Consider the following 20,297-nt stretch of genomic DNA (forward strand, 5'->3'; position numbering starts at 1 on the left):
GAAAGAACCGTAAGACCATCTAGTTCCAACCCCTGTGCCATAGGCAGGGACACAACACACTAGACCATGTCGCCCAAGACTCTGTCCAGCCTGGCCTTGAACACTGCCAGGGATGGAGTATTTACCACTTCTTTGGGCAACCTGTTCAGTGCCTCACCACCTTCACAGTAAAGAACATCTACATTTCCAAGCCACCAGACATCCTAAAGGACATCCAGGGATGTGGAGCATAATATGGTCACATCTCTTGAGTGAGATGCCCTCATCAGCCTGAAATACAATCTGCACTGGTGCTTCTTTGTTTTGTAAGCTCATCTCCAGCCGTTTGTGGACTTTCACTGTATATAAAACTCATGTATATTTTCACAAAACCTTTCACTTGTAAATTCATAACAACTGCAGCAACATTTAAGGCTTTACATTTTTTAAAGCTATGTATCAACTGTGCTATTCCAGGAGTGTGCATGCCTATGTGTGTGAGCGCAGGTGGAGGCCGCAGCTAGACAGCATTCATGCTGCCACACAGCTGTCAAAATATTAAAATGTGGGTTTTATTTTCAATTCTTAAGTGATTTGATGGAAAAACAGGAACACTTCCTAAATAATCTATTTGTTTAGTGTGACAACCTCTGAGTCCGCGGAAGCGAAAGCCAAGCAAATCTGCATATGCAAGGATGCAATTTCCCCAGCCTTTTTACAAAGCTGCAGATGAGAAATGGTATCTCTCTAGCTGTGATGGATGCACGGTGCTCCGCTCTATGTCTCACTTGCTAATTCCATTAAGAAGAAAGGAAAGCCCGGTTCACAAAGGCAGAGCAAAACTGCATGATAGTTTATATCCCATAGCTAAGCTCTGGGGCTTTATTATTCTTTACCAGTTTAGGAAATGGCTTACATGATAGTAGACACAAGATTTAATTTATAGGGTCAATGTCAACTGGTTTACACTCAAACCTTAACCTACTTGAAAATTTTATAATCTGGAGGAGGAATCTAGTCTGAAGTTCTCATATTTTATTCCTGGCGGGGGATGAGGTTGGAGGGAAATGAAATAGTCACTCTCTATAGAAATCCAGTACTGCTGTTCTGATTCCTGGCCACTCTCCAGGCCTATTACAGACAATAAAGACGACTGTGACTGAATTCAGTGGGCTCTGTATCAAGCCCGTGAAGAAAGGGATGCATCACAGCCCAGTGCTTCTCACATGTGCTGGGTCAGTGCACCACTGTCAGTTCTCCATTTTCCTTGATAGGCATGGCTTGTTGCCCTGTTCAAAGGGATTAGAAATTAATGACGCAGAGTGGTGGGTTTTGGTAAAGTTTTAGGATGGTTTTCTTTTCTCAAACATAATTATTACGTCGTATTTATCTTGGAGTCCAAGACTCTTGGACTTTTGAAGAGACCCTTTATCCCGGGAAGGGGGATTCTGTGATGGCTGTTGCTGCCTTCATCCCACAGCTCTGGCCCAGCCAAGGGAGGATGATGTGTTGACACAGATGGATTTTGCCCTTTTTGGTGGAGCGTTCCATTTGCTTGGGCAGCACAGCCATCTGCTGGATTACTTGCCCAATCACCTCTGGTAATGCCAGGAAGGCCCCTGTGCCAGAAAGTGGCCTGAAAGAGATCCAAGACTGTCAGGAAGATTTGAAATCCCATGGGAAACCAGAAGGAAGAGCTGGGAACAGAGCAGCCGTGAGCATACGCGCAGCATTTCGTGCTTGTTAGCATTTCCTGGGCACAGCATCAGCATCAGCAAGAGGGTCCCTGGCAATGCCTGCAAGAGAGACCCCGAACGAGCCAACACTGCAGAAGGCACCACCGGAGGATCCAGCCAAGGGAGAATTTACCACTGTTGAGGAACCCAAAAATATGGCTCAAACTGACCATATATGTGTGTTTTTCATTGAAGAAGACTATTGGGGCTGAAAATACCTTTTTTCCCCTTTCCATCAGCTTTGTTGTGCTGCTGGCATTCTGCTGCCGAGAACTGATCTAATCAATGCTCATACAGGGAGGTTTGTCTGGCTTTGAAGATGATATTATTGAATAGGTCTATCAAATTTGTCAGTGTCTTTGCTGACAATTTTCATGAATATATAACACTGAAATATGGCTCATCCATTCTGACTTATTCCTTATAGTGCTCCAAGTGACTTGAAAAAAACCTCAGTAATTTGATAATGAGAAAGGATAAAATCAGTTAGGGGGATAATTGCTCATATCAAATCTTAAGAAGGGAATATAAATATTGAAGAATAAAAATAAAGTAAATAAGGTAAATAAACAAGATGAAAACTCCTTGATTTGCCTGAATGCAAAAATTCCACCAAAACAGTCAACTTTTGTATGCATATAATGGGGAAATTCATGAAAACATTTATCACAGGACTTTCAGCTCTGACACTACATTCCAAAGCATACATTACACTTAAAATGTTTAAAAATGCTCTTTCATAGAAATTGCCAGATAAACTATTTCTATCTGATTTGAGGGAAAAATCCCACCCGTTCATTTATTGACTAAAACTAAATCTTATTTCACAAACTTGATCAACATCAACAATATCATTTGTTGAAAAAAGTGACACCACCCCCCCCCCCCCCCCCCCCCCCCAGTCTGAAAAATACTTTGGGGGTTCAGAAAAAAAAGAGGCCAGAATAGCAGAGAGAGAGGCGCAAACACACCTCTGTACAGACACTGTGATTACACGTATTGCACAAGCAGCCATGGCACAAGCCATGGTGAACCTGCAGAAATGAACGCCATCAGAGAACGGCCACTTATGGCTCACTTTCCCCATGTTAGCTTTGTTAAAAAAGGGGACATGCTTTTTGGGTGTCTCTGATTCTAATCAGGTGTTTCCACTATCAGACATAACTTGACTGTGTAAAGAGCCCTTAAAAAATGAAGGTGGTGTAAACTTACTGCAAAGATTTACGCTCCAAAGGAACAAGTCCTCTTGGTTTTTCAAACTGTAAGATTTGTCTATTATTTGCAAGTATTAACGGGCTTGAAGGAACAGCAGGGAGCAAAGACACTGATGGAACAGACGGTCTGAATATTTCTAGATGAAAAAAATCAGCCGGATGTTGGGCCTTGTGGCTGTTCCCAAAGCTGCTGCCTTCCTGGGACCCCACGTCGAGCGTGCGGGGGTGTTGATGGAAAAACCTGCACCGCTCAGCTACCACGGTCTCTGCAAAGAGCATTTGGCACTGCTGCATTAGCATAATTGACAACATCAATTATGCCCACTGCTATTTTCTCCCCTGGGAAAGTCAGTCCATACAAGTCAATGTTTTTAAAAGCGTGGAGTGCTTATGGTCGCTGCAATTTTTAATGCCATTAAATGGTAAGAGAACAAAGGTATTCTATGGGAAGGTGCAAGCTTGGGGAAATTGCTTTAGAAGCACGACAGCTGAGGAACTGCTGCTTTTTCACACAAAGCTCTCCATGGTCAGGGCAGTATTTCCCTTATGAGGGATATGAAGGTGGGAAAAAAGTAGCACATACCACGCTCCTGTAATAGCCATCATCAAATGCTTCTACACTTGAAAAAGTGTGAGGACGGCATGGAGCTTCCTGCCTGGAAAATGCTGAAGCCTGAATGCTCCCTGAGCCTCAGTTTTATATTGATGTCTTCCTTTTCACTATTTCCAAAAGGCTGGAGTTGTTACAGCTTTTTAATACAGTGGTCCCTTTTCCCTAGGGTTTCCTGGCAAGGTTATGGCACAAATATGTGGGAGAGTGGAGTCATGTGGATTGCCCTGCATGAACTTGCACCTTTCACCCTACATGCTGACACTGTATGCAAAAATGAAAAAGTTAAGTAAGAATAATAGGTAGGTACATAAAAAGACATCAGCTGGTGCAAGTGATTGCAGTTAAATCAATGGATGGTACCTGACAAGACCCACCCAGAGGACACATTCGCTGTCCTTGAAGCTCCCCACTGGGGCCTGAAGCATAGCAGAAGCCTCAAGCTGCTGCCTGCTAAAGTGCAACCATGGTGCCTTTCTGTGCCAGAGCCTTACTGCTTATTTAGGATGTCTCCATTACTCCGTGGCTCTAGAGCAGTGAGGTGCTGTCTCCTCTACACAGTGCCCCATCGCCTCTCACTGGCTATCTGTTCCCACACCCCTCCACACTCAGAAACCATCTTCAGTGCCGACCCGCTCCTCTTTGCCATACCTCCCCCCTCCCCTCTGCCCAATAAACCAGTTCCCTCTTGCGTTCCTTGCTCGACTCCCAACCCTTGACTGCAATCAATTTTCTTCTACCCACCACCTCTCCTCTCAAGCGTAGGCTGAAACATCATCTCCTAAGCAAGAGCTGTTCTTTTCCTCCTGCCCACTTGAGCTGAAGGTGCCTTCTGTGCACCTCTTCCTCTGTGACCCATGACTTGGCTTTCTCTTGTCATCGCTGTGATCTCCTCCTCCTCCCTCTTCTGCTTTTCCTCCCTTCTTGTTCCAACTCAGTTGCTTCATGCTTAAATGCGCTTTCTCCTTTCTAAGCAATGTGGGTCTGTATCTCCTGCCCATCACAGGAAACAACCTCAGCCCTTCCAGCCTTTTGAGACAAGTGACAGCTGCCTCCCAGAGAAAAGTTGAGATTAATCAAGGGTTTGGGGGAAAGAGACTGAAGACTTTCTCTCTTTGAGTGACTATCTCTTCACCCATGGAAGGACTCCTTGGCAGCAGGAAACACCTGAGCCATTGCTCATCTTTGATCTTTTGGGAATGAATCTCAGCATTTACTTTCCATAGAGATTTCTACCCTCTCTGCTTCGTGCTGCAGCCACCCCCAACACCTAGCACTCCTCTGCCTCACCATCATTTATTCATAGCTCTATGTTTTAATCATCACGTATGATTTTTAAGTAGGAACAGAACAACCATTTCTAATGGCTATTTCTAATCTACTAACACAAGGATGTCATGTACAAAGGGCCCTCGCAAGAGATGACCAGCTGAATTAACTACTGTCTGAGGACTCTGCAGGTAAGAAGTGTTAAGACCTGTGAAACCTTCAGCTGGATTTCACCTAAGCCATGCAGCAATCTGCTCAGATAAACCCAGTGAGCTGCACCTACTCTCTCTAAATACTTTCAAAGCACAAAAATATAACAAACTTAAGCAAGGAATGCATCACCTGACCCATTTTCACAACAGCTTCCCAAAGGCTTTAATTCTCAGTGTGAGCTGTGAATATCTGCACGCGTACACATGCGCACACACATATTCAACTTCCAAATCAATCCTCTCAGGCAAAGGGTGTAAAAAATGTCTCCCAAATCTCTCTGTATTTACATGGTTTTAATTTCAAATGCCATATAAGTCTATTCAGCCATTAAATTTTATTGTAGCTTCTAAATAAATTAAAACCATTTATCACTTAAAAAAACCCTCACATTTTAAGAATCTTATTAACTTCATAGTTAAGCACTGACAGGTAATATCATCTATAAAGGCAACGTTTCACAGTATCACAGCTGGCTATGCTCTGGACTTGCACTTTCTTAAACCTGTATATCATGAGAAAAATATGCATACTCCAGCGCACTGATTCAACAATTTTCAATAAAGTCTGCTAATTCTGGCAAATAATTTACAACACTTATTTCCACTGTCAGAACTGTTTTATGGCCGTGATATCTGTACATTGACAAAAATGGAAGTAGCCCATTTATTAAGAAGGAAGAGAGTTTCCAGCAAAACAAAGAGTAATGCAGAAAGAGTGTTTTTTTAAAAAGTAAACCAAGAAAACCACCCTAGAAGATAAGGACACCTCAGTTTAGCAGAGGAAAAAAGGCACTCACACAGTTCCTGTGAATTGTGATTCTCACAGAATAGGAACCGTACCTGCATAATCTGTTCTTGCGTAATGCCCATCTTCTGATTTTGTAGTCGTTGTAGTATTATCTGTGTGAAAAGAAATACGTTAAATTGCTTGGGGAGCCTATACCTGATACAAACTATGTCCCAACCACCAGTGTCCAGGCAAATGTGGCTTCACTTGCATGCACAGTATCGCTGCTCGCTGCAAGGCTCCCCTGCATATGCCAGGTGAAAACAGCAGGATCCGGCTTTTTTGGAATGAAACATGAAACATCTTCCATTAAGAAAACACGTTTTTTTATAACAATATGTGATAACAGATTGCACTGGGATAAATATATCGGTATGAAACAGGAGTTGTCATTTCTGCTCTATTTGAAGTAATTGGGGAGTTTTAATATGTACCGTGAAATGAACTGCCACATAGGGTGGTTTAATTTAAAGAGATAAGAATAAACTAGAATGTGTTTAATACACCTGTATAGTATGGCTTTGTAAGTAGATGTACTGAGGATTTATTGGTCAGAAGCTAAGGGGAAAAAAGCTATTAAAAGTCTGAGCCTTAGCAGACACTCTATTTACAGGAGCTATTTAAAGGCAAATTTTCTTCACTTTTATTTTAGAGCAAAATAGAGTTTTGCAGTCAACTCAAAGGTTACAGGTGATGTAGTAGCCCATGAGCTGAGCACAGACACACACGGCATTCATGGAGAATCACAGTGGGTCGTGAGCTGCCACTGGCATCTCATGGGCCCAGCACAGAAACAAGCAGCAGTCTGTTTGGGAGCATGTCTTTTGCCTCCTGAGGTTGCTTTCTGCTGCTCCAGTTAAAGGAGGCAAAACATATCTGAGGGGCCCTCCTGCTGTCCTGCTCCAACTCCTACTTGGAGGACAGAGCTCTGGGTGAAATACAGGTGCCCAATTTTGAAACCAGTGCAGGGCTGGACAGTCCTCTGCTGCTGCAGGCCCAGTGTGGGAAGGGTTACACATGCCACTCCTCATGCCTCTCTCGGCATCTGTACTGAGGGTTCTGCCCTCTCCCACAGCCTGCACTCTACAATATAAATTGCAAGAGTCTAATGGAAATGTGCCAAATAAGAACCCAGCCCCAGTTCTTTTTTTCTCCCTGAACAAAAATTGAAAACATTCTTTGAAATGAGTTTTGTTATGAGAGTTACCTTGACATCGACCCAAAGACATGACTTCAATTTTCTCCTGTTTCTGGCATGATGCCTCTTTGATTTGACATGCATTATCATAAGATTTCCCATCGGAAGCACAAAGAGGATTGAAGTTGGTTTGAGAACAGTCAATGTTGCACACGCACCTGAAAAGATAAAGTAAGAGAAAAAAAGAAGAGGCTAATATGAGAAAGCTTTTTCATGACATCACAAATACATCTCAGAAATAAAAGTGTTTGTATTTTCCTGACTGCACAATGCAAATCAACAGAATGAAAGTAGAAATTTCTGTCAAGAGGTCATTTGTGTTTCTGGATAGAAATGAGATGCAGGGGGAGGCAAGAGGCACAGAAAGGAAAAGCAAGTAAAAGGAAAGATAAAGAGGAGTGTTATACATGGAAAACTATGTCACAGCATTACCGCTTGTAATTTCTTGTAAACAAAGAACATTCAAGCAGGTTTGCAGATAATTCAAGCTGCTATGCCCTCTTGCAATTAAAGACGCCACAAAATTCACCTCCACTGAGGTGCTGCCCATCACACATAACAATGTATAAATGTGGTTTTATATTGATTTATGGTTTAGTTCTCATAGTAATTACAGCACCCGCAGGCACTCTGATCATAAAAGATGTGGTACTGAAGCCTCATCTCACCCTACTAGAATAAAACCACCTTCCAAGACTGACAGCAGCAATGTGATTGTACTCTCTCTGTGCCTAGGATGGTGGGATCTCCCACTGAGTAGCTTCCTGGACACGGTGAGGCTACTCAGTATTAAAACCAGGGGAATGCTGTTTTAGGAGAGACTTTGTGAACAAGCCCTTTCTGAAGCATTTGAATAACTCAACAACCAAAAAGCCTTACCCAGGTGTCCCCCAGCAAGGTCAGTGCCTGCTCGCAACCTTGGTGACATGCTCTGGGCGGGGTGAAGACTCCCAGGGCCAAGAGCAGAGTGTGGGAAAGCACAGGTAGGGCAGTGCCGGCTCTGTCCTCAAGGAGCTTAGGGGCATCTCCAGAACCCACTGACCCAGCTCCTGAGCTCCTGAGCTGCCCTGAGCCAAAGCATAGTGGGGTATTAAATTCAAAAGTCTGGTCCAGATCCGAACTAACACACTAATGTGGACATATCTTGATGCCAGCAAGCCTCATCATTGCTCATAAGATGGAGAAACCCAATTACTTCCATCAACAGGAGGCTGCAGCCTCTTTTCTTTACATTTCTCCTGTTTCATTATCAGTAGCAATGTTAGACACCCTTGGTTGTTGGCAAGGGAAAGGCATGCTAATCTTCCGTCCCCCAACTGTGTCATATAACAGACAGCTCAGCCTCTGCAACGCTTACATTAACACCGATGGGATCCTGCTTGGGGACAAAGCCAGAGGTCTAACCTGGCAGCTGCTTCAGCTCTTCTAAGCACGTAACTGTGCACATGCTGCTATCTAAACTCTTCCCAGCTCCTTCTGACATTTAAGGCAAAAGAATGTGACTGATGCTCTATCTGCAGCCCACTGGTTATACTGAACATCACAGCACTGGCTCCACAGCTCTCCCATTGGAAAGTTAAGTAATGGAAATGTCAGCCTCTAGCCTCATTGCTTGATTTAGGAAAGAGCTGGAAAGTCATTTCACCTCCCATGTCGCAGCAGGCAATTGGACAACTTAGACCATTGGAAGTGTAGAGGAATACACACAAGAGAAAAACTTTGGTGGGAAGAGGAAAGCATCCAGGGAATTAGATAGGTCAGATTTCTTCATCACCCTCTTTGGCCTCTGGCCTCTACAAAAGTGCCCAACATGATAAAGTTTAGTGGAATCAGTATTCATCTTTCTTTTAGACTTTCTTTACATTGGGTAGGTCTATTTTCCCCAAAAGTTCACAAAATACAGAAAATTTCAGCTGAAAAAGAGGCTACCAGTGAAAAGCTGGTGTTATAAATTAAATTACATGATTTCATAACAAGGGGAAGAAAAGAGCCTAGCTCCCTGTGTAACAATTTCCCCACATTGCTGAACATACAGAATATAAGAAAAAAATTCCAGTTGATTTCCTAAGAACCTCCTTATCAGTGCGACAAGAATGCTCTGCTCCACCAAAATATTCACAGTTGTCATTTCTTCCTGCAGCCATTTCCAGCTTCCCACCTTAGTCAAACTCACTTCATTAGGAAACATTTACTGCTCAAGTAATAGCAATTCTTTCCACGTAGCTCCACCATTTGCATTTCAGATGGGACACAATCAGCCATATGCTCCTTTTTTGTAATAAACCAGCTCAGAAACAGCTTCACTTCTCCACATTTTGCTACAAAAAATGAGTGTAGGTTAATACATATTATGTCTCAAGTCACGAGAAAATTAAGTCAACGATAAAATTAAAACAAAAGGGTGCTCTTTAGGGGAAATCTAAGCAACTTTGGATGCTATTTTAGAAAAGCCTGCGGGACACAGGAACCTATGCTCAGAGTTAGGCACTTAAGAGACATATTTTTAAAGGTGTTTAGATGCTTAAAGATGCATGCAAATACTTTGTGTGGGATTTTCGAAATCTCAAAGGCCTATCTCCCACTGATTTCAAAGACCATTGCAGAGCCCATTAGGCATTTATTTGCATCTTTTGATACCTTTCAAAGACCAAGGTTCCAAAATGACTTCTCTGACCTCTTTCAGTAAAAGTGAGAAGAGAGACAAGATTTTTCCCAACTCCATTCTAAAATGTTATCTGTGACACCAACTTTTCTTTCCAAGCAAGATCTCTGTAGTCTCATGCTGCATTAAGAGGACATACCACATGAGCACCATGAACCACGCACTGCTTGTGCTGATGTCAAATTGCTTGTGTACGAGAACAGAAAGGGACAAGCTCAGGATGACACTGTATGTGCAAGTCTCAGCAGATCTCCTGTGTGAAGCCTGATGTTCAGGGATGACTAGATGGGTGGTGAAAAAATACTACAATAAACTTGTCACCTCAATCTCCTTGCTGCAGGGATCTGTGCATCATCCACTGCTTGCACAGTTTTCAGGGGACAGCTTCTAGCTTGCATCTGCACTTTCTTACTGCTTTTGCACTTTCATACTCAAATCCTACTTTAAGGCTGTACAATTAATTCAACATCAAATATATGTCAGGAAATGCTAAAGGTAGGATTGAATCAGGAAGATTAATGCACCTGGGTTGCTGACTTTATTTTATAGTGCTCATCTTATCAGGTAAAATGACAGTATATACAAACACATTTTTTCAAACAAGAGGAGCAAGCAGTCTGCTATTTCAATCATGCCCCCGAATTCCAGGAAAGTAAATTACAGAGAAAGAGGTGGGGCATTTACTCCAAAGGTGCATGGCCAAGCATACAGGGCCACAGCGTGTAGAATCATGGAAACACAGAATATTTTGGGTTGGAAAGAACATTAAAGCTCATCCAGTCCCAACCCCCTGCCATGGGCAGGGACACCTTCCACTAGAGCAGGTTGCTCCAAGCCCCTTCCAGCCTGGCTCTGAACACTGCCAGGGATGGGGCAGCCACAGCTTCTCTGGGCAACCTGTGCCAGTGCCTCACCACCCTCATAGGGAAGAACTTTTCATACCATACATCATCCTTAAGCAGGATGTACTGGTAATAAATACAAAATGAACAGCACTTAATGTATTTGACTGAATGAAATCCTGAAGCCATAGGTAAAAGTGCCTTCACTTCTCAAAGTGTTATAAAATGCATAAGTGGGACTGTCTCCTATTAAATGGGTGGAACCAAACTGTAACATCCTTGCTTGGCCCCAGGGTGCACATTAGGTAAAAATCCTAATGGTGTTCAAGACTGCAGATCCTGGGGGACACAGGAATCCTGTACCCCAAAGGGAGCCTTGCCCCAGCATTTCTCATGCCCAGAAATACCATCCTGCTCCTAGCTAGTGGCCAGCACTGGCACTTCCCTCTCACACTCACCATGCAACCTGGCTCTGCCCAGGCTCTGGCTTCTTATCTTTCACAAGTGATAAAATTGGAGTGGCCTCACCTCTTTTGGCTGTTGGCTGCACCAACACTGGGGTTCTCCCTTGGTCCCCCTGCCTGCAGGGGACTGGCAGTATGCATCCCACTGCCATGTAGCTGGCCGGCTACCTGCCTGAAGCTTTGTGGTCCCTGAGGCACTTCAGTATGCCTCTAATTTTAAGTAATTTGATCATTTGACCATTTTATCATCCTGGCTATGACTTCTGATTATAGTTATATCAATAAATCTATGTGGTTTCTCGGTTCCTAATTGTAGCACTGAAGAAAGCTTGGCAATATAAAGGCTGACTGAGCTTTCCTCAGGCTCAAGAAGCTGTGAGAAGGTCAATGAGGTCTCCTATGGGGTCACAGGATAAAACTGTACCCAAGAGCACACACAAAATGCATGTGCAAGGCTTACCTATGCCTTCTGCAGTCAGAAAAGCAGCTTTAAAAGCATCAGTGAGGAAGGAGTGCTTCCAAGATGTCAGCCGATACCCTGCAGCTCCCCTGAGGAAGGAACAAATACTGAATGCTGTCCCACAGGCCCATTGCGTCTTTCAAGTAATGGGCTCATATGTTAATTGATTAAAATTTGGACTGTCACTGTAAACAACCATTAAACAAGGCTCACTTTCTTATGTTTATTCTTGCAGATCCTTATGATAGTCTCTGATGAATTCCACTTCTTTTATGGGCTTTATTTTATTCCATTTCATATCATATGATGAAAATCTTGGAGAAGATGAACGCCCAGGAATCCAGTTAGTTATTATGGGGATCAGGAAAGCAAAAAAAATCAAACCAAACTAAATTGACTGTCCAACGGGCAGACCTGGGCACCTCCTCAGGGGATTTCAGGCTAATTACCCATGGCACATCCTGCAGCAACTGCTTGGTGACATTCCTGGACCCTCAAAGAGAACATCACATCCAGGCAGAACTGGAGGGTGTCTGCATACAGAAGTGCAGCTCTGCAGCTAACACGCTGGAAGAGCCCATGAGGCTTCATGTGGCAGGTAAGATGCTGACAGGCACCTCCTTCTGCCTTACTATTGACTTGTGGGATGCAAGCTGTTGCACTTCAGTCTTTGAGCTTCTGTCAGGGCAATAATGTAAAAAATGCATTAAACAGCACAAGGGAACCATGTGCATATTGGGAGAGGTTGTCACTACTCCATGTGTGTAACACAGCTCTCCCCTTCCCTATTAGGGAAATAAGAGTGCAAAGTAGACCAGTAGTTATTTCCTGCACAGATCTTGACCATGAAAAGATGCCCTCTTCAGACTTCAGAGAGGTCTATGTCCCAGCAGCGATGGCAATGTGCTGCACTGGGCTGCTTGGCCAAGCTGGAGCAACCAACTTGGCTTCTGTTGAATCAGTCTCTGTAAAAATTAATGGGGTCAATAAACCAGGCACGGGTGAGTACACTGGTGAGTACACAGGCTCCTAACTCCCCACTCTTCTCCAAATAACATATGGTATTATTTTCTGGGCACAGTGTGTACCTTTGCCTGCAGAGATCATGCTGCTGAAGAGTGGATTCAAGGCTATGAAGGACTGTCCCTGGAGGGAAGAACTGCGTTTTAAGGAGGTATCTCAATAAAATGGGAGAACGATTCTTTGCCTATGATGTGTAGGGAAGTGCTATAATTATATTTCCTTAGTTCATGAATAAAGTATAATCATTAGTGACACAGTGATGATAAAAAGAACCCCACTCCATGCTTTATCTTTACTCCTAAGACAACTATTCAGTCTTTGTTTTCAGCAATGTATTACTGAAAAATGTCCTTTATTTTAAATTACTATGCAATATCTGCACGTAGCATAAAGAAGGTTTCATGTGTAGCTCTGATGGGAAAGAAGGAGGATAAATGAGACAATGCTTCTAGAAGAGCAGTTTTACTGGGAACAGATGCAGGCGCATTTTTGTCAGAGCGAGATGGTGATGGCAGTTCTTCCCTATTCAACATCTTTTAATTAGCCCTCTGCAGTTTGGAAACCTGAGAGCATTGTTGGTACTATCTCTGTTTATTAAAGATTCATATGCAGACTTTGCTGGCCACAGGTCATTTGCTTTTTGGAACCAGAGCAACAGAAAATTGTGTCTGAGATATCTGCAAAGAAGTACTTAATGAAATGACTAACGTCTTCAGCCAAGTGTCTAGTTGATTATAGGGTCCAAACAGCAGAACAGCAATAAATCTGCCACAAAGAGAATTGTCAGTCAAGAAAAAAAAGGCATAAAACCAGACAGGGAAGCGAGAGCTAAAAATGTGAAAATGCAAATCTAGTGTTATTTTTACTAGTCAGAGCTCTAATATTTCAGCGCATATGCTAATTTGGTCAAGTGTGAGATCCCACCATGTCTCAGTGAGCACTATTTTACAGGGATAGTGATGTTCCATTCTGCAATCCCTTAAACGTCGTAGATTTTCTCCAGGCAAAAATAAAAATAAAAAAAACAAAGGAAAAAACCAACAACATTTTGCAGCATAAACAAGCCCAAAGCATTCCCTTTACCATAAAACAGTGTATTAATAAAAACACTGTTGTCGTATGTTTATATTTCCACCAGAGACATTTCTTATCTTCCTCTGCTCCAAGTAGAAAACAGTGATCAGAAACTCAAAATTTCTGGTCAGATGTTGGTATGGTCCTCTCCAAGCCCCTTGCCCCTCTGAACAGGACATTAAATGTACATTTGAAGTAGACCTGGCAATATATGCCTGAATAAAGTGCCTGGCAATCAGTCCCAAATGCCTTCTCTATCATTTGGATTCCTGCAAGGTTTTTGTTTCTGGTACACGGGGCATCTTTGTTGACATTAGCAGCAGGCAAGTTGAAATGAAGCCAGGCTGAGCATTACGCCTCAACATTTGAACATGCATTGTACTGTGGTTCAGCCACGTGTCAGGAGGCTGGTGGGAGCGCTCATTTACCCAGGCAGCTTTGGGTATGTTTTATAGGTCTCAACACAACACCATGCAGAGATACTTGAACTAGCTCTAAGCAGGGACCTGCAAGGTTAACCAGGCTGGGCGGACCCAGCCTCCGGGAGCTTAGTTAGCCCATTCAGACTGTCTGTGTGCCTGTGGCATGGTGCCTTGTTAAAACACACTGCCTGCAACACCCCTTTATTGGGGAATGACTGGTCACCTCTGCTGCTCACCTCTGCACCACATCAGTTATCCTCAAAGCTGCCTGCACAAACAGACAGCTAAAATGGACTGGTCCAGAGGGCTTGCATGCACCTCCATTTCAACATCAGTCTCAAAAAGACCACATAAATACCAGCTTCTTCCTCTGCCCCTCAAACCCATTTACAAGTACACCATTAAGCTTTACAGTATTCTCATACAGCCTTATAGCAACAATAACTTGGTACTATTATACCCATTTTACAGAGAGGTAAGTTTTAGTGTAAAGTCCTGCCACTCTCAATACAGAGTCAAAAGGGATTTTTGGTAGCGTGGCTGAGCTCAGGTATCTCACAGTGGCCTCTGCAACGTGTGGAGCACAGCCCAAGAGGATGGCACCCAACGATGCCTCCAGCCAGGAGCCAAGACTGCCTGGCATCATTGCCTGGCTTAGCATCCAGTTGAACACAGGTACACATACATACATAGAGACATACATATATATAAAATAGTATATACAAAATATATTCATAATGAACACAGGCATGCAATATTTTACACTTTCTATGAATCATACTCTACAACCTGCCTGTGCTTGTAAGAAGATTGAAATCCTACCACTGCACTCTTAAGAACATCATTAAAGAACAGCAGTGCTGTGTGTCTCCTTCAAAACAAACTTCGCTGTATTTTTGAGGTTGATGCAAAACTTTAGCTGCAGTGCAGAATAATAAACAATACATATTTCATAACAGCAGCACAAAAATAGCACACAATATATCTTTCCTGGGTCTGCTAGTGCTTCTCTTCTGCTTTAAGATCACAAGAGAAGAAAAAGAACAGCTTATTTTGAGTGCCTTCCATTCAATGTTATTTATTTATCTAATTTATTTTTCCTTTTTGTCCTTTGTAGCCCAGCTTCTGCACGAAGGGCTTTAGCATGTCTGCTTTTCACTGTGGTTTCCCTAGGATATTTTACCTATTTCAGCTGTTCAAATGTTTATCTTCACCAGGAGTAAAAGGAGAAAAGCTTGATTCTCTCAGGGTGACGCAACACTTCTGCATGGCATTTCAATAGCATCCTGTTATTCAAACAATCAGAAATCACAGAGACCATGCACGGAATTATCAGCATACTGCATAGAGATTTTTATTATTATGTAGTGCATAATGAAAATGATTTGAAGGACCCCAAGCATCATAACAGAAGGAAGCACTGAATAATCAGGTCATTTTGGGGGGATTTTTGACATCAAGAGAGCAAAACATTGTTTACTGGACATATGTCAAGCTAAAATGCACTAAAGTGGTGAATATATTTATTGATGCCTTTCCTTGCATACCAAATGCAACATGCTGTCAGAGTCTAGCTGGAATGCAGAGCCAGGAGCTAGGGCAATCACCATACAGCTGCCATGCTGCTGCTGCTTAATAGCTGGGAGTGACTGGCAACACTTAAGAAATATGTATAGATTTTCAGAGCACGTTTGTTATGACAGCTCCCGGAGGTTGTTTCAAAACGGTCTAATGGACTGCTCCCAGAGCCACCTCACCCTATAGCCATGAGGAGAGCCACCCAGGCACTGCATCCTTCCCGGAGCCTGATCAGCTCGGGTGAGGAGCTGTTTCCATGCTCCACCAGTTTTCAAGGCTGGAGACTGCAGCTCATGAAAACTGCTTTAATCTGCTGTGCAAGACACTGCAACTTGATTCCTAATTCTCCTTTCATTTTTTCCCTGTAACTTTCTTTACTGAGTTCTCAACAAAAAACATCACAAACTTCACCTTTGCTTCCTTCTTACAATTCAAAGCACCAATTATAATGCGACCTTCATCTGGCTTTCCTATGCCTCTAGTGCCCTCAGCAGTACAGTGAATTGTATGCTAACACCTTTAAGGCAAAATAAATGTCTCATTTAATTTTTTTTTAAATATCATTCCTATTTAAAGGAACTAAGTTATGTAAAACAGTCTTTGCTAGGCTGGATGCTTTAAACCCAAGCAGCGAAAATAGAGAATTACAAGGCTGATGAATGGGTTTGAAGAGCAATGAAAAAATCCTCATGCTAGCTGTGTGACTAGAGAAGAAAATTCTAATTGTTTTCATATGCCAATTCAAGTATCTGCAGGTATCTAATGTGTGAAGTTTATTTAAAGCACACAGAATAAAATAAATGGCTTTTTATGGTTTGCCTACACTTGATGTCCTTCACGTTTCTATAGCCTGTGCTAAAACAAAGCTTTGCTGTTTCTCGCCTTTTGTAAACATTTGAGTCTGTCCTTCACGAACATTTTATCCTGATATTGTTTGCTCCTATCTCGAAGCCAGCAGAATAGTGAGAATCATCCCCATAAATCCCAGCATTTCACTCTGGCCTGCAACAGCCAGTGGGAATAGTCTGGTGGGAAGCAGGGGACACCATCTAGCTGTAGGTCCTACATGAACCTTGCCATGCAGGAAGGCTGGGTAAGCTCATGAAGAAGTGCAGCACCAGTTGGGACCAGTGGCAGATTTCTGGTTAATTTGTTAAGCTACTTCTGCAAGTGGGAAGTGGTCTCATTTATCAGTGAGAGTAAAGGGATGATGGCCTTCTGGCTAGTGGAGACCAGTATGCTGCAAGCCCCATCCTATGCAACATGCTAGCTGTCCATTGGTGGTGGGGAAACAAGGCTTAGGAGTGGCCCTCCTAAAACTAGTGAGAAAAAACAGAGCTAAAATAATTCTTCTTTGTAAAGACTCCCTCCACACATGCAAAATCAGACTACCTCTCACCATCAGCTGCTCTGTGTCCTCAAATGTGTGCCTCCCACTTATGAGAAGACCTTCCTAAGGCAGCATCATCTGAATTGGCTGCCGACTACAGGCTCCCCAGCTTGGTGAGCTGACTTGGAATTACAAAACAAAATCCAGTCTAGCGATTTAATGAAATTTTAGGAGGATACTTCCAGGCTTTCCTTAAGGCATTGTTTGCACCTTCTGCACAGGCAGAAATAAAGCAAGATAACCTCATGTCATCCTGCACAGTGGTGAAATGAGATCCTGGCCCATAGGTATGAGCCTGGGACCGGGGCAAATTGCTGCACGTGTGAGAAGGAGAGAGCAGTAGTAACCCTCTTTTTCCTCAGAGAATTCAGGTCTGTAGGTGAAAGCTGCTGTACAAAACTAGGTATTATTACCGGCTGGGTATGTTGCCTCTTCTCTTGCTGTTTCATGATGACCACAGTGGCTGACTGAGTTTGGGAGCAAGGCAGAAGGAAAAGTACTACTTCCAGGGAAAGGAAGATGTACGTATGAATGAAATGTGTCATCTCAATGACATGTCCTTGCCAGCAAACTAATGAGATGAGAGTAACCGTCTGGGACACAGAGCAGTGGAATCCACCTGCAAAGGCATGCACCACAAGGACGGGCATCCCTGGGGCACCCAGGCTTCTTCACGTGGGAGAGCTTCATTACAAAATAGACAGGCTGACACAGCAACTAAGTCTGTATGTCTGCACACATCTCACACAGGCTTTTAGCTGTGATTTGCTCATGGGAAAGGCCCAGGGCAGGAGATGGACACCATGGGGAAGGGACACCTGCCACCCTGCACAGGCTGTGAGAGCTGAGGTCAGCCCTGTGCGTCAGCTCCTATTGAGTTTGCCTCAGGCTCATATTTAATGCATGGGATGTATTTTTAATGGCTTAGACGTGTGAACAAATCGTGGCCTTGATGTTCCAACACGGGTGTGTGAAGGAGCTTCCGACCTTCTGCAATGGATGCAGTTTTAATTTAATAGTTAACAGAAAGTAGGATGGAAGACATGAAGCATTCTATTAAGACATTTGATAATAAATTGGAAAGTGCTTTCCGAGTGCTTTACATAGTTATTCTCTCTGCTGATCTATTTAGCCAACACATGTAATTCCGAGCTACAAAGTTGTATTCCTGCTTTCGTAAACATACTTACATAAAACTCAATAACAACACAGTCTATTTATTGCTAAAATGTTAGTAGGAAATTGGAAAAGGTATAAATACAATTCATTGCTGGTGATCTCCTGCCCCCTGAAGGCACTGTAAGGCTCCAAATCTTGCTCAGTTCACAACATCATAAAACTGAAGCAATAAATGTCACTCCTTTCTTGATTGTGCATTAGGCCAATCAGCTTTTTATTGCGAATAAATAGGCTGTCATGAAGGCAATGCTCTGTTTACTACTAGGGCATGACTTTGGCTAAATGGGGGGCCAGGGAGGAAGGAAATCTTATTTTTAAATAACAAAAAGGGGAAACAAAATCAAGGGAGAAAAAGGTGCAAAAGCGCGTTGCTCTCCAAGGTCTCTGCACTTGCTCTTTCATGCTGTAATGCCCTGATGTACGCAGATGATTGTGTGTTAATGCACATTAATATCTGCTGTGCTTTATCATATTATCCCTTATGTGTGCTTTCACAGGCTGGTGAGCATGGCCTCTCCCAGGCATGGGGGGTGCACAACAGAGTGGTGGCTTCTCCTTGGAGAACCTGCACCTCCCACAAAGCGTCAGGAGTGGGGCATGATCTTTATAACACCCTCTATAACAGCAAGAGCACAGAACAATTCTGAAACCATTCCTTCAAATGCAAATAAAGGTGTGCTCAGAATGCTGCTACATTTTCCTACCTAGGACTGAAATCCACTCACAGCTGGTGGCAGAGGAATAAAAACCCCAAATCCCTGGGTTCATTTGTTCCCCTGTTAAACTGTGCACACAACATGCTGTCTGCCACGCTGTCATGTGTATATGTGGTCTATGGATGTTTCCTGAACATGCAGAGGGATGCTGTGGATGTCTCACACAATGCCCAGCCCTTATAACATGCACAGGTCGACACTAACAGAGTGCACAGCCACACCACCTCAGTGCCAGCCAAGCTGCTACCCCACACATCCTCCAGCTGTCTACACCATACAGATGTTCAATTCACCTGCCCCATCCTGGGTGTGCCATTTTAGCCTCCAAGCCATGCAGAAGGAAGGCAGGTGAGGACCATCTCCTTGCTGCTGTCAGGTACTGTCCCCAAAATCCCCCCAAGCCCCAGCACATGTGCAGCCACTGCAGCTCCTCCCCACTGCCCAGCAAACAGCAAACTGGACCAGCTGCCGGTCAGCTATAGGTTTTCTCCCTGCTTCCACAGTCCTCTATCTTTTCCCGGCCCACCCTTCCAGCCTTCTCTGCCATGACCACCCACCCTTCTATGTCTTCATGCCTCTCATCCACACACCACAGGCTGAACCTAGGAATAGGCATCTTGGCCATGGAAACCTAACAGGAAAATCAGACCATTTTGAGCTACACATTTAAAATTACTGCTACTTTAAAGAGAAAAACCCAACAACCCTCTAATGTTGACAGACTGATGATGTGACTAATTTGCAAAGACAAATGACAGCTCTACATGCCTTACAATCCTTCCTCCCCTTAAATTTTAGCAGAATTTGTGCTTTCTCCTACAGGAGCTTGGCATCAGGATAAGACAAGAACCGCTCCCCCCCCCGCCCCATCTCAGAAGTTATTTTTGGCTTTTCACAAATCAGTATTTCCTCTGAAGCAACTGAAGCAGTCAGTAGGCCAAATTCTGCTTTTAGCATCACAATTTCCAAGTTATTCCTTTGCACTCCACGAACAATTGTGCATTTACACTCCAAAAGACTCTATTCTCCCTTCCACCAGTGAAAGGCTCCACTGGCTACTGAGACGTTACTGCACAGTTACGATACAGGGAAAGAACTTTTGTTTCACTGAAGTAAGTGGAATAACTTTCATTGACTTCCACAAGCTGGAAGTTCACCTTCTGAAACCAAACCCCAAGTCTGGATCAGCATGTGAAAAGAGGAGCACAAGGGAAAAAAATCTATAAGCTTTATGACTGTGTAGGGTATTAGCCCCTGGACACAGAGCAAGTTTTGCTGTAATTGCAGAAGATAACAAATGTCTGGTTTATTACAAAACCAAACATTAGGGATCCTAGCTTTTGGATAAGATGGATGTGTTGTACAGGGTCTCTAAAAGACCTGCTTGGGTGAGTAGTACAGACGGAACACAATGTGGGTTTGCATTTATCTGAGTACATTTAGAGCTGTGATATATAGTGTATATGACAGAATTCCTCGATG

General features: G+C 43.3%; 1 protein-coding gene across 2 annotated transcripts in view; it reads right to left on the bottom strand.

Annotated features, from left to right (window-relative positions):
• TMEFF2 (transmembrane protein with EGF like and two follistatin like domains 2) overlaps positions 1–20,297 on the bottom strand; it is a 127,564-nt gene that overhangs the window by 26,350 nt on the left and 80,917 nt on the right. For both annotated transcript variants that reach the window (XM_057419788.1, XM_057419787.1), the window contains exons 6-7: positions 7,015–7,163; positions 5,861–5,920 (exon numbers count right to left, since the gene is read on the bottom strand). In XM_057419788.1, coding sequence (XP_057275771.1) covers positions 5,861–5,920; positions 7,015–7,163 — 209 coding nt within the window. The remainder of the gene's footprint in view (positions 1–5,860; positions 5,921–7,014; positions 7,164–20,297) is intronic.

Source organism: Pezoporus wallicus, unplaced genomic scaffold (genome assembly GCF_028554395.1).
Source record: "Pezoporus wallicus isolate ANWC-B61680 ecotype Strahan unplaced genomic scaffold, APGP_CSIRO_Pwel_v1 contig_4710, whole genome shotgun sequence".
In the NCBI taxonomy this organism is placed as follows: Eukaryota; Metazoa; Chordata; class Aves; order Psittaciformes; family Psittacidae; genus Pezoporus; species Pezoporus wallicus.